Source organism: Frankliniella occidentalis, unplaced genomic scaffold (genome assembly GCF_000697945.3).
Source record: "Frankliniella occidentalis isolate FOCC.00 unplaced genomic scaffold, Focc_3.1 Scaffold145, whole genome shotgun sequence".
Classification (NCBI taxonomy): Eukaryota; Metazoa; Arthropoda; class Insecta; order Thysanoptera; family Thripidae; genus Frankliniella; species Frankliniella occidentalis.
Window position 1 is genome coordinate 424,325 of NW_026267272.1, and position 15,119 is coordinate 439,443.

At 56.5% G+C, this 15,119-nt stretch overlaps 1 protein-coding gene across 4 annotated transcripts in view; it reads right to left on the bottom strand.

Moving 5' to 3' along the window:
- LOC113212506 (elongation factor-like GTPase 1) overlaps nt 1-15,119 on the bottom strand; it is a 111,757-nt gene that overhangs the window by 18,809 nt on the left and 77,829 nt on the right. Inside the window, exon 17 of one of the 4 annotated variants that reach the window (XR_008011550.1) lies at nt 3,880-3,983. The exons of 1 other annotated variant lie outside the window; for it this stretch is intronic. Coding sequence is in view for 2 of the 3 variants with exons in the window: in XM_026431230.2 (XP_026287015.1) it covers nt 8,482-8,519 (38 nt within the window). In the remaining variant the exon portion in view is untranslated. Of the gene's footprint in view, nt 1-3,879; nt 3,984-8,410; nt 8,520-15,119 lie in introns of those variants that run through there. 2 more of the 4 variants (XM_026431230.2, XM_052270979.1) reach the window with 2 other exon arrangements.

Below are 15,119 nucleotides of genomic sequence, written 5' to 3' on the forward strand. Positions count from 1 at the left end.
CCCACCCTCCCGCGGGCCTCCCGCTCTCCTCGTGCTGTAGTATAGTTCTTTTTTGCTTTTGCTCCACGATGTACGTGTATTCGCTGCTTCCTTTTGTGGCGTTTATCAAAAAAAAGAAAAACACCGCTGTACAATGAGAGGTGGCCGTGAATGGCGAACGGAACGCAGCGCCCCGGCCGGCCGCCCCGTACAATGGGCGCGCGATGGTCGTGCGACTGCCACCCTCGCCTCGCGATAAATTTCACATTCATTCACATCAAGCAGCACCACGCAGGGGAGCAGGGGAGGGGCGCAAGGGGTTGTTGTTGTCACTGGCAGCGGCCGCTGCTGGCGAAACTTGTCGCGGGGAAGAGGAGGAGGAGGGGGCCTCCGAGGAGGACCCGGGACAATCGACTCTCTTGGAGCCTCCAGAGGCAGCCTCCAGCAGGTCGCCTCCAGCTCCAGCCAGACACATTCTGATGATAAATCTCCCCACACGGAGACGGGCAGAGAATGGGACAGTCATTCAAACCGCCCGGCGCGCCGAGATTGATACCTGTGTGACTCGGCTGGCCCGCCCCGCCCTACCACGCCCCGATCTCGGCCCAGCGACGACGACGCCGGGCCCGACGTCGACGTCGTCGCCCGTCGCCTTTTCCCGCCAAAACGGCCTCAGCCCTGAAGTGGCGTGGCAGGGCGTGTCGGCTGGAGCTACACTCCCTGCCCCGCCGTTATACCTGCCGTGTGCCTCGTCCCACCTCAGCCCGCCCCGCCACGCCACGCCCCGCCACGCCACGCCGCGCCTCGCTACGCCTCGCCACGCCCCGCCACGCCACGCTCGGACGCTGGACGACGACGTGCAGGAGGAGTTTCCGCGAACGCTGTCGATGCAACCTCACTGCAACCCGCCGCCGCCGCTGCACACGGCAGCAGTTTAAGGGCGAGGTTTATTCCTAGAATCCCATGGAAATCTAAGGAACGGCGACGGCGGAGACGACAAGAGCGTCCGCGGGGCCTGCGGAAGCCGCCCGAAGCCGCCGCGGCAAGCGGCACGTGTGTGTGTGTGTGTGTGTGTGTGTGAATAGCCACATAGTAAAAGCAATCAGAATGATACATAGTAAGGAGACACGGGCCCGCGATCCGGCCCCGCGCCCATCCGGCCCGGCCCCTCGTATGGAAATGACGTCACGATCAAATCTCGGTTCGGCGGGGCGGGGCGGGGCGGGGCGCGGTGGGTGCGGCGGGTGCGGCGGGCCGGTACGGGACCCGAGAGACATTTCCCTAATGTCCTCCTGGAAGCAGATCGGACTCGGGTGTGGGGGGGAGAGGAGAGGGCAAGTGTGGCGGGGAAAGGGGTCATGCCCACGACGCCATTCAACCTCGCCTAAAGTAGTAACACACGTAGTACATCGTAGACCACGCACTCGTGGGACTTTGAACGGACCATGTAAATGTGGGCACGTTCGAGCCTCCCCAAAATCCCCGCAAGTTCGACCTTCCTGGTCAAGTTCACCAACCTCCCCGACCCCGACTACAAAGCGCGCTGGATGGCTTTTTTGCGAGTAGATGGGCCGGAGGGTGCCAAACTGGGCGCTGCAAAGGAATTCGGGGGACCGCTTAGGGCCGGGTGCGAGGAAGGGGGGGGGGGCATGACTCCGGTGGGGCTTAACAGTAATTAGAAGGGGGCCAGACCCCGCGCCCCGGCCACCACGCCCCGCGTGCCTTACCTGGCGGGGTCTTCCACGGAAGCAGTACATTATGCCCCGTTCTGAGAAGCCCCCGCCGCCCCCGCACCCCGCCCCCACGCCAGCCCAGCCGCCTGCAGGTAAATAGGCAACCCCTTGCCCTCCCTGGGCAAGAGCATCGGGGGGGTTTCTCCAAAGTAACGGCCAGGTCCGAGTCCTCGAGGCCGGGCCCGGCCCGGGGCGGCAGGGGCACAAAAGAATGCCCACTTCAACGTAACGATGCGAAATGGAACTGCCGGGCACTGTGCGGCAGCCGGCCACCTCCTAGGATCCATAGCCGCCCCCGCTTCTCGGAGGCGGCCGCCGGCGGGCGCCGGCGGCCGGCGAAAGACCCGGCGCTGCACGGAAAAACGGATTAGTCGGTAGTTGAACCCCTGGCCCTCGGCGCTATCCACGTGCAGCCTGCGAGCGGCGGCGGGAGCCGGGCCCGAGCGGGTCCAGCTTGTTGTCCTCTGCGGTCCACCGACACCGGCAGGGCGTGGGGCAGTGGTGGGTGGAGGGAGGGGCGGGGTGGGCACGCATTCCTGACGGAGGAACCTCTAAACAACGTTCGCTTCGCGCGGCCGCCCGCCAAAAAAGCCTCCCCCCTCGCCCTCACTCCCCTCCGCCGCCACTCGACCGGGCCGCCGCCGCCTTCATTGGGGAATGGATAAAGCACGGCATTCCGAGCGCCTCACGCCTCATAGATTACGAAATTTATCCTCCTCGGCTGCGGCGTGCATGCATGGGCGGGGCGCGGTGGGGCGCGGCGGGGCGGGCCGATCTGTTTCCCAGAAAACCCATCCTCTTGAGAGCGTGGTGGCGTGCCGGGCAGCAGCAGCGCGCTCCTCCTAAACGAACGATACTTTGTACAATCCGGGAGGAAATCGTAAATTAAGGGCACGGCCACTTCTTGTGAGCCTGAGGTTGTGTGTGTGTGTGTTTGAGTGTGTGTGTGTGTGGACCACAAAGGAATGTGTAGGTGTTGTTTTGGCACAGGCTCTCCCTGCTGCCCCAGTTGTTGCTCTCTCTGTGGTGCGCATGCTCATTGCGAGCAGCTCTTGGTCTTTAAATGGCACACACAGCAGGACACCGGCATTCCTCCCCGCCCCCTCGTTGTCCGCCGAGAGGGTTGTCGCCCCCACCCCCGCCGGCCCCGCGGCACACCGCGGCCGCCCCGCCTACCCCTCCCCGCCATTTCGAGCAGTTCAAGTGGTAAACAATGAGGCACGCTGACCACAACAAATGAAAACACTGGAGGCGGCCACCCCGGGGCCGGCCGGGCCGCCGCGGCCCCGCGGCCCCACCTGGCCCAGGCCCCGGAGCACGTCTGTTTGCTGGAGAGGACAAGCGAAGGCAGCCGCTTTCACAGCTCGATACCTTCTTCGCCTCGAAGCAGCCACCCCGATCGTGGAATTTCGTCATTTCAAAAGACTTCCTTCTCAGCCGCCGGCCGCCTCCTGCTCTCGGCCACAGACAGTGTATCGCTTTCACGGACGGAAACTTCTTCCCCCTAAGAATAAGTCTGGTCGAGAAATAGCCTCGTGGACAGAGAACGAAATCAACCCGGGCCTCCCCCGCCCCCGTCCTCTCTCGCAGGTCAGGCGAGCGCTCGTCGCCGTCCGCGATGCCTCGGTTATGAAGTACTCGGCGCACCTCGAGTCCTCAGCCAAAACCTTTTCAAGAAGGCAGCAGAGTTACGACGAATACCCTGAAAGGACACACATTCTATACACGACAACACGGGGCCGTTCCTAGAAGGGGACAAGAGATTGACAGTCGACACGGGTGATGCAACTGCAGCGGGCGTGCACCCGTGGACCCCATCATCGACCCCATGGGGCACCGCGGGGCGCCCGGGACAGACGGGCCAACGTCACCCGATGGGGTGAAGGACGGGCGGGACGGGGGGGACGCAGAACGCAGCTCTGGGCGACACAACCTCAGTCCCAACAGGGGGCCTCGGTCCCCGTGCCCGCCACGCCACCCCCGCCCTCATGCTATCAGGGACTAAAGATTCGCCCTCTTCACGTCGCTCGAGTCAGAGCAGCATGCTTTCCAAGCGAAAAACGCACACAAGCGGAAACGTGGTGCAGAGTAGTATGTCGTTCGTGAGAGTGTGCTCGGCGGGCACGGCGTGGCGGGCTCGCCGAATGCACATCCGCTGCTCACTCACCTGACTGGTCCGCATTCCCTATCGCCCTCTATCGCGCTCGCTGTCACAACTCCTCCTCGAGCACGTCACCCCCCGGGACGACACCAAGGCACACACTGGCTACACTGTAAAAAATAATAGTGATTTTACCGATAATTCGTGTAATCCATTACAGAAATGGTGGTGTGATTTTACAGAAGATGTTAGTTTTACCGAAATTCTATGGTAAAATTACAAGTACCTGTAAAATTACAGATCTTCGGTCGTTTTCGCGAAAACAACTGTAAATTTACAAGCGTCTGTAAAAATCCCCACGTACTCTCGTAATTTTACAGGTAATAGTAAAATTACAGATGCTCTGTAATGAAGTTTTTCAGATACTTTCTGTAATTTTTCGAACACATAAGAAATACGGTTCAAATTGGCTAGAAAATGTGTCCAATGTTGAACGCCAGTGCGTTCAAACAGCGAACAGAGGGAAGAATCCTATTTTGTGGATAATAACGTACCAACATTAAGAGAGATGGCAGCATTCCGTAGGAAAAGTCGCGTGGACAGTAGGAAGCATCAGATGGAGTAAGGACGGGCTACCTGCATAGAGCGCACCGTAGCGCAATGGGCAAGGCATCGGGCTCACGACCAAAAGGTCGGGGGTTCGATTCCACCAAGAGTTCGAGCGATTCAAGCAGTTTCACCAGAGAAATCTGTCAGCGATTGACGGTATGAAATAAATAGAACAAAGAAACAGCCGCTGAAAATATTTTTTCTTGCATATTTTACCTCAGAAAAATGTGGGTAAAAATTACAGGAAACATCCTTAAACATTTTTACAGAAATATTTGGTATCAGTTTTACAGAAATTTTGTGGAGTTATTTTTACAAGTGTTCTGTAATTTTACAAACACTGGTAATTTTACCAGACTTTATATTGGCGTCTAGTATACCCAGACTTTATCTGTAAAATCTCCCCGAAAATTTCTAACAGTGTACGGGGCCCTTGTGATTCTTGGGCGTTGTGTGCGTGCGTCTCTCTGTGTGTGTGTGCGTGTGTGTTTGTTTGCCATCGGGTGTAAACAAACAACGCCTAGACCCCGAGCACACACGGCGAGGTGAGGTCTGATAGAGCCCTGCTCCTCCTGTCCTGTACCTGAGGCACGCCGTTGAGCCGCGCCACTCGGAATAGACAACATACCATGATCTAGACACACTTGGTGACGTCGCATAAAGAAAATCAGAACCAGTCGTATGGTGGTGACGGTGGTGGTGGTGGCGGTTGTGCCTGGAAGCTGAGCGGAGGTCCTTGTCCCGCGCTCCGCCCGGCTCGTCCTGCGGGCCGCAGGACCCGCAGGACACGAGGAGCGGGACGGCGGGACGGTCCCTATCTGGGAGGAGTACCCGCACCTCCACTACTATTTGAACAGGTGTCCGGGGCGGAGCGGACGGCCGGGCAGCAGGAAAAAAAGACGAGCTGGACTTGCTACCGTGCTGGCCTGCTATTTGATAGCTTTCCACTTACAAGATACGTTCGAAAAAAATAAAAATAACAACCGCCTTGAAACAAGTTTTTGAGTGCACGTTTGAATGGAGAGGTGTAGAGAGAGAGGGAGAGAGAGAGATACAAGAGGGAATAAGGGGAGGGAGAAAGAGAGGGAGAGGGAGAGAGAGACAGAGAGAGAGTAGGAGAGGGAGAGAGAGAGAGAGAGAGAGAGAGAGGGGGAGAGAGAGAGAGAGAGAGAGAGAGAGAGAGAGAGAGAGAGAGAGTAGGAGAGGGAGAGAGAGGGGAAAAGAAGCGAGTCCTCGGGAAGTAATAGCAGGCGGAGGGAGGTGGCGGTCAGGTGCAGGAGAGTGGAGGAAAGGTGAGGGAGAGAGAGAGAGAGAGGGCGGGAGAGGGGAGAAGGGGCAGGTTGTAGTGGTAGTGAGCTACGAGAAGACGTAGCAAGGTCACCCTAGGCCGCTTCTCTCTCACTCGCCCTCTCTCCCTCCCCTTCTCTCTCTCTCTCATTCTCTCTTCCCCTCTCGTCCCGTCTCGTTCGTTCTCCCATTCATTCTCTCTGCTGCCTCCATTCATGCTGCTGCGGTCCCCGTACCGCTCTGCGGGTGGAGTGGGGGGGGGGGGGCGTGTACGGGTTGGGCCGCCACGCAACGCCGCTCCATTCATACGAAAGGCCTCTGCCGGCCGGCAGCGGCGGCGGCACAGGCAGGCAGTGCGCTCCGCGAGGCATGCAAAAGCACCAAAGAAGCAGCAGCAGCAGCAGAAGCAGCAGAAGCAGCAGCAGAAGCAGCAGCAGCACTTCCTCCTATACACTTTGGCGCGCGCTACAACGTTGGCATTCTCTCTCTCTGTTGCAGAACTCGGAGGCGGAGCTGCCCGAGTGCGCCGAGGGCGCCGTGTGCAGCAAGCTGGACGTGTACGAGAAGCCCTGGCTGGAGCGGCAGTGCCGCTGCCCCGGCCAGCAGGCGTGCCCCGCGCACCTCTCGCCCAACGACGGCCACACCATCGTCGACAAGACCCGCCAGCTCAAGGTGAGCGCACGGCCCCTCCAAGCTGCTTCCACTCGCCGACCTCCTCCTCGACGTCTCGACGACACACGGCGCTAACGCGACCCGTCCTTTTCTCTGCCCGCAGATGTGCGATCCCGTCAAGAAGCTGCCCAAATGCCGGTACTTCCGGGACGTCACGTGGACCCTGGTGTCCGGGGCGTACCCGGGCAACGCCACGCAGCAGGTGGTGCACTGCCACTGCCCGCGTGGCTCCGTGGCGTACCTCGTCAAGCGCCAGGCCTACACCGAGGACCTGGACGGCTCGCCGAGGTACAAGTACTCCTTCGCCTGCAGCCCGCAAAGTGTGAGTATGGGTCAAGTTTTTGGACGCTCGACTAAATTGCCGCCTTTACGAGGCGAAAATAAACCTGAAACGTGCACCCTCTGCGGTGCTTGGTGCTCGGTGCCCGGCTGGGCCGCCACGCGCCACGCGCGGCTGCACGTTGGGTTGCCTACCCTCCCGGCGCTCCTAGACTGACTCTCCCCTTCTCTCCCCAACAGCGATTGCGGTGCCAGCGCAAGGAGCCCTGCCGGCTGTTCACCGTGCGCAGGAGGCAGGACCTCCTCGACGGCGCCCTGGACGAGGTCAACACCAACTCGCTGTGCGGCTGCCCGCACAACCACTACTGCCCGACGCACCACTCGGATCCGGGCGTCATCCAGGGCAACACGTATCAGGACGACAGCGTGCGCACCTACAGCGGCTACTGCCTGCCGCTGTGAGGCGCTCGGCCCCACTTGTCCGACCGGCACCAGAGCCGCACCGCCACCGTTTCGTGACGGAAATAGGCGTCTGTACAACGCCGAGTGCCTTTGAAATTATGTTGAAAAAGGATAATAGCATGGGACCGGCGTCGAACCGACGTCATTTTCTTCACATGTTTATTTTTTTCTAAATATGTAATGAGGGGCACAACTCGAAACAAAAAAAGGTAATGAGGTGCCTACTCCTGTAAAATAGCTTATGAAGAAAATATGACTTTATATTTTTCTGTAAAGGAATGGTGAATGTTGAACATACACCTGTAAATAATTATATCTTAGTACAATGTGAGAGAAGACAGAAGAATGAGTTCAAGCAAATTATTATGGCCTGTTCTGATAGAGAAAAGGACTGATAAATAAACCGCATGGAAGAGGAATTATCCGAATTACAAATAAAATTACAGGTAATTCGTGTTTCTGTACACTTGTAGGTAGTAGCATGTAAGATATTCAAATTGATTACTTTGTCATGTAGAGCTATTACAGAGGGATATTTATTTAATATGTTGACGATAAAGTATGGTTATTAAGACAGGGTTGTTAAATCAGGGGATCAAATTCTGTGAGTGGTGTGCGTACCTGTTAAGAACAAATGCGTTCATTAGAAAATAATTATGTCAAAGCCAATGTGTCTGATACATTCCATAAAAAAATTGCATATCAATAGCGTAAAGACAACGCACAAGTTACATAAGCAAATGTTTATGATTTTTTATTTTAATGTGTTTTGTTTGTTATATTCAAGCCATTGGCAGATTTGTTTTTGTTAGCATACAAAATAGATTTTCAAAAAAAGAAAAAAAGTGAAAAAAAATGGGAAAGGGATGAGAGAAAAGTATATAAAATGGAGAGATATTTTAAGCAGATGATATAAGAATACTTTAAAGAAGTTCTGTGTCGACATGTTTGAAATACCAAAACCTGTCTATTCAAATATGACCAAATGTTGCTGTGCCGAGCTTTAAGTTAAAAGAAAAATTATGTTGTTTACATTTTAAGCAGTCCACAAATCAGTCAATTTGGAGTATTATGTACATTCATTAACATCTAAATATATATATGAACTGCTGTCATTGCTTGTTTGATTAAAAGCCATTTCTGTGCCCATTTCTCATCAATGAAGACTAATTTGAAAGCATACCACCAAAAACTGAGCCATAACAAAACAATGCCGCCCACTTCCCGGCACAAAAATATATTATGGCCAGTTCACAGAAATATGCATAGAATAGTTCTACAAACTTTCCATTAAAACGCCATCGAATTCAAATTAGTGACACCCCAGGTGCTAAAAAATGGTAGGTATAACTTACCCACTCAAAAAAAAGGGATGAGGTGAATGTCTGACGCCTTACCTGAAAATAAGAAAAGAATAATAACGTAAGTTAAAAGTAGAGAAAAAAAACACAAAAAAATCAACACCACCACACAACATAAAATTCGCTGGTATACACCAGACCAAGTGGCTGATTAACCTCGCCCACTTCTGTAGTTATGCTGTACCGCATTCCTACGTGCGAGCGGGTTGCCTACTCGCTTGGCCCGTAAGGCGTCGTTGGACAGAGGCGATAGGCAAGCCCTCATTCATGCCTGCGGTGCAGTACTGGAGTATAACTACAGAGGTGAGCGGGGTTAATCAGCCACCAGGTATACTAGTTGCACATATTTATTTTGTAGATTAGATTAGGGCAAAGCATTCGAGACCAAAGTGTGGTGTGCGATAAAGAATAGTTGGTAAACAAATAATCTTATCTACAGAGAAAATATAAAACTCTCCTCCCGTCGGCTGGGATGGGAGACTTGAGCGCAGGGGCGAGCCGAGAGCAGCGCGGCCGAGCGCGGCAGGAGTAGCGGCGGGGTAGTCACGCCCGACGAGGCTCTACGCCGCGTGCGAGGGCCACTCTGCCTGCGCACTGCCCCTCTCGCGGAACTACTCCGCGTTGGCCTTTTTGATGCCACTGCGATTCGCATCGCGGGGGATGAGAAAGCTAGTCCCCCCCCTCCCCCCCCTTCCACCTCGCGGCTTTGGACAAATCAAGGGCGACCAAGACGCAAATCCGGCAGCAATTATGACAAGCAGCAGTGATCTGTCTCCGCCCGCGGGACGAGCGTGGAGAATGCAAAAGAGAGAGCGAAAGGGAGAGGGGAGTGAGCGAGGGGAGAGAGAGAGAGAGAGAGAGAGAGAGAGAGGAGACAAACAGCCGTGCGACCCGCGAGCAGGCCAAGTCTCTAATTGATTACCGCGGCTGTGACACGCACGCACGCGCGCCCCGTACCCGTAGTCACGCTCACACCGCGCCGCGCCACGCACGGCTCGCAGGAGCTTGGCCAGTGCTGGACGGCACGTCACCGCAGAACTATGACCGGTCGGACGAACAGACGGTAAGGACACCGTAAAAAAAGCTCTACAAAATTTGCGTAGGACGGGGAACGCTTGGTTTTAACGGTCCGTATCCGTACCATCAAAACATACAGTGAAACCATAATTGATGACTACGGACCGGAGCATTCCGTCAAAAAATTCAGTTGACATTTGTTTTAGGGGTTGGTGGGGTGCATTTTTAACTGCCCGCTTTTTTACTTCAGAATTGATGATACCAACAGACAACATGAACAATTAATGTTATCCCTGCTGCCTAACAGGTAAAAATGTGACCTGCGCGTGCTCTGCGAGGTAGTCAGTTCACTCAAATGCATATGTTGTTGCGCATTAAAGAAGTCTGCATAAAAGTGGACAATGTATGCATTGAAATTGAAAGAGACACTGTAACTGATTTGACACCCAAACTACCTGTTTGATTACTCATCCATCAGACAAATTAGGATGGGAATAAGGTTTTATCTTATTTTCGCGTACTTAGGCCGGAGGTTAACCAATTTCCCGGCGTTGTATAAATAGCACCTACCTCCGGGGCCCGCGGCGGCTACGGCGCGGCGGCCGGCCAGCTGCGATGGTTAGCGGCGCGGCTGTCGCCGCGTTTTGCGTTTTACGTTCCCCAGTAACCCACTTGGCGCCAATTCCTGTTGTCCTGCCCCCATCGGGTACTATTCCAGGAACGGCTGCAACTCCCTTGGGTGAGACTCCTCACGGCAGCGATTCCAGTTCCCCCCACAACCACCCCGCCCGCTCCCCCTTCAAAAACTATATAATTTCCTTCCCGTCCGCACTCACCGCCGCACCGGCTGCGGCATGCAAGCAAGAGAGCAGTCGGTCTGCAACCTACTCGGCGGGAAAGGATACACCGACCGGCATCAGTTCGTAAAGAAAGCCTTTGCCAATTCTCACGCAGCAGCGGCGTTCGTTCGTTCGTCGTCCATCAAACGTTCCCTATACGCTAAAAAGGGGACCCGCGGCGCCAAGTGCGTTACATTTCACCCTTTTCGCCAATGATTTCTCCGAGACGCGTCGTCGTCGGCCGATAAGTCGTGATTGACCCGAAGGGCCGAAGGGGACCGGAGAGGGGCGCGCCGTGTCACAAGGCAAGTCACGTGCAGCCAATCTGGCCGGCGGGGCGCGCCTAAAGAGCCGCGCGCGGAGCCGCGCCGGCCGGCCGCGGGCTCCATTTTGACAAACTAACCAACTTTGCGCGGCGCACGCCTGCGCGCTTGCTTCTCGGAACGCGTTGCGCGCGCGCGCGCGCGGCAGGGCACAACGAACCATACTTGCTATACGAGCTAAAGAGTAACAGCGAGTGTAGTGCACTCAGAAAACTAGGATCCGCGGAACAGAAACGAAACACAAGAACATTTTACAGGTGCGTACAATAAATTTTGATCTCCTTGATTACATGATTTAGTCCTGTTGACAGAGGCGTGGTCGGCTCGATGCTATTTTCACTGTCAAAAAAGCCAGAGTGAATTTTACCGTCCCGGGGTGGCATCGCCCCCTTCTTGGTGATGTGCCGGGAGTCCACACAAAAATTTTTGTTTGCCTGATCATATTTTGTTAAAATTCTTGTTTAAATGTTTAGTAGGCTTGACGCTTGATGGAGCAAATTTTTTGTTATTTTCTTTATAACGACAAATCACTTTTCTCAGTGTGCAAAGAAAAATCGATACACACTACTTATTGCGCGCTAAAGGGGAGACTAAGGTGTGCGGGGCGTGGTATGTAACGAAAGAATTCTAAATGGGAATGGAAAAAGAGAGCAGCACAGAGAGGCGGAAACGGTGCGTTTGCCTCTGCCTCAAGGCAGCAGCAGCAACAGCATCAAGCTGGCAGAAGTAAAGGGGTTCCTGGCTGCTCCGCGCCCGCCGCCCCCTTCTTCCCTGTCCGACGGGACCCCTCTCCAACGAGGACAAGCAGAGCTGGAGCGCGGCCGCGGCGGAGAGGAGACTAGGAGACTGACAGCGGCAGCAGGGAGGTCCGCTCCCCGAGCCGCCCCCCGCTCTGCCCCCCGCCCCTCGGCTGTGTTTGCGCCCGCGGTTATACTTTGGCGTGGAATAGCGAAAGGTCGGAGCGTTTCGCGGCCTGCGCCGGGCCTGCCGGGCCTACAGCGCTGAGAGATGTACCGTAACCCATCAATCCAGGAGGGACCTCGGGGCGGGGCGGGGCGGGGCGGGGCGACAGCCGAGAAAACATCACGGCAAGTCCAACAACTGCTGACCACCACCACTACCGCCGCCGCCACTGCCGGTGTCGAGCAGTCTGGCCTGCGTTTCTTTATGCTATGCTTTATCGGGGGAAGCAGCAGAAGAGTCTAAAGAAGTCAGGTGGGCGGCCGATCGGCTGCGCCGGCAAACAAGAGACCGAACGGACCTCCTCACCTTTCAAACAGAGAGCACCACCACCACAGAGAGGGCCGCAAGAAATATCGAGGTTAACGGTCGGCTAATTTTTAGCGATGTTGTTTATTTCGAAGCGCCTGCCGCTGCGCCGCCGCCGCCGCCGACCCGGTCACTGCTGAGGAGCACTGCATGGTGGCGGACGGACGCGCGCGGCGGGGCCAAAGGTCAGGCGGCACCTTCGCGCTCGCGCGGGAAATGGCACGCCACTCAAACAACGACTCGCGCGCCCACAGGTCCCGGCCTGCCCCGCGGATGATGCTGAGAGACATTCCAATATGCACCGTCTGCATGCGAAGAACACCCCCACACCACCCCCATACTGTGGCGGGTTTGTGCTCTACATCCTCGAACGCTACGGGCATGGTGTGGGAGTGGACCCCCTGTGACACCGCTTGGGGTGTTTGCACCGCGACTCCCAGTGCGCACAACAAACAGTCACTCACTAAAGAGTAGGGGACAACCTTGGCGACAACCGAGTCATACTGTACTCACGTTGCCTCTGGAGATAGACGAAACAAGGCAATTATTGTTAATACCATTCTATTAATTAACACCAAAAAGTAAATTCATTATGTGACGCATGCTGCCACATTATCCTCGTTGGTCGCTTGGGGTGTGGTGTACCTTCCACGCACTTGTTTTATTCCCAGAGACTGCAGCGGGTATGGGGTCCTGGCCCCCCTGGCTCTGCTCCCATCGCCGCGTTGTCCCGCCCGTGCTGCTTCCTCTATCCGAGAGCTCATGCAGGCCAAAGCAGCGGATCAGGCAATTACGCTAATCAGGGGACGTTAATCACCTAATTAACAATCTGCACGAGTGTGGGGAGGGGGGCGGGGCCGGGGGGATGGCAGAGAAGTGATCCGCGCCACTGTTCTGGTGCGGGCGGCGGGCCATGGACGTGTAGAGTAGAATCTGCCCTGCCCACCGTCAGCTGGCCAACCCCCTCGCTGCACCGCATAGGCCACCCGGCACGCGCGCCTGTGCTGCCGACCCACCGGTTGCCTACCGGCCAGGCGGCCGCGGTGCGATTTCTGTCAGGCCTCTCCGGGTTCAGAACAAACCAACAACAGCAATAATAATAACATTAATAAACCGATGATAAAATAAAATAAATACATACTTAGATCCCGAGGGATAATCGGGATAGAGAATCAAAGAGACCCTTCCCTTCTTCCCCCTGCTCCTTGCCTCCTCCTCTCCTTCGGCCGGTCCGGCCTGGCCCACGGCAGAACAACAAGCCCTGCGCTCGTGTAACACCGGGGAGTACACAGAGCCGAGGCGGGGCCGGGCGGGGCGGGGCGGGGCGCGGCGGGGCCAGGGGCCATGAGGTCGTGATGAGGCCGCCGAGGCGGGCACCATGCAACATGATAGCGCACGAAGTCAAGTAGAAAGGAAAGCCCCGCGACCGGCCGCGCGCGGGTCGGACCCGGGACCAAGCAGGACGGCGACAAAAATGTTCCTGGACGTGTACCCCGCGCGCCGGCTGACCCCGTGCGCCGGCACCACACGCTCCAGCGCCTCCAGCGCCTCCAGCGCCTCCAGCGCCTCCAGCGCGGTCGGGCCGCGGGAGGGGCGCCCCGCCTAGTCTCTCGGGTCGGGTGTGACGGGACGGGTCGAGCAGTGCGACGGGTCGGGGCGACGAATGTGTCCGTCCCGCCGCAGCTGTTGTTGGCCGACCGGCTCCACGCTCGCGCCGTCACGGGGAGTGACCGAGCAAACACAATCCCATTTTGATTCAGGGGCAGCGAAAGTGTTATTGAGGAGGTGATCAGCACGGTTCGAGCTCGGCGCTCGCTCCGCGCCAGCCCGTCGCCGCGCGCGCGCGCGCGCGCGGTCAGCTCGCGCGCCGCAGAGAGGAGAGTATAGTGGGGAGTGCGATGGACAGCGCCGGGCGATAGGATGACTGGAGCCCGGGCAATGAAGGACAGTTACTTGCAATAACGGTCGATACTGGTGGCCGGTCGGACCGCGCCCCGCCGCCACCGCCGCCGCGCCCTGAGATGCCGCCGCAGTGCCCGTCGTTAGTCACAATAATGGTCCGAGTAGCCCGTGGGCCGCCGCCGTGGGCTCCGCGAGTCCACCGGGTCCACCGGGGCGGCGTCGGCCGAGGGGAGGACTCCTCTCCGCACGACAGCTGTTACTGCGCCGGGGACTGAGCAGGCCGCCGGCTGCCAAAGAGACACGGTCGATGTCTCCTGCGGTACCACTCTGGAAAACCCAAGTGTGATACAAGTATAACGGTTGTGAAGCGCATTTGCCAGGAGTGCCTCACCACCGGCAACTGCAGTACCACATGTTGTATAACACTTGCGTATTGTGTGTGTATAGTACCACACACGTCGCATACTTGTGTGAGACCCGTGAGACCAAATTTGTCTGACGCTATCAATAGTGAGACAATCTGTGCTGCGCGCCGGTAAGTGTAAGACACACAGGGTCTGACACTTGTAATGTTAGACATGTGTGGTCCTACCCTTGCAAGTGTAATGCACCTGATGTAGCGCTTACAACTACTGGGTAGGCTTGGGTCACACGTGGTGTCCTTCTAATGAAGTCACCTGCTGAGTGCCTTTCGGTCGCCACCAGCCCAACGCCCAACCTTCCTGCCGTCATATCGCTGAGGAAAGTGAGTCCGCGGGTCGAGGTGGGTGGAGGGGAGGGGGGGAGGGCGACCCTCGGCCGCAGTGGGCGCGAGGGCGACGCACAAAGCTCGTCGACAAAGGAGACCCGGAGTGGACGCTCCTTTCCCCTGCTAAATGAGACCCAAAAGGCCCAAAGGAGCCCAAAGGGGCCTTGCGGGCGACGCGGCTAAAGGGTTATGACGCGCGAACAACAGCGCGCGCGGAAACGCGCGCGGGCGGATGGTTTCACTTTTCGACGAGAAGACCACCCCCGCCACGGCGCAGCAAAGGCATCACGCGAGAACCCACTTTTTTGTCTCCTCCTCCGCGAAGAAACACGTATAATCATCAACCACCGCGCCCTGATTTTCTTTCCTATTTTTAGACAGTCCCTTGTGGTCTGTCTCTACCCGAAGGTAAAAGTTTCCAGTTTTGATAAAGATGGCCGATTAACCCGATTAACGTTCCAGTTATGATAAGCCGGTTGACGTTGATAATATAGATTTAGCCAGCTCAGCTCCAGCCCAGCGAAGCCCAGTCTGCCTA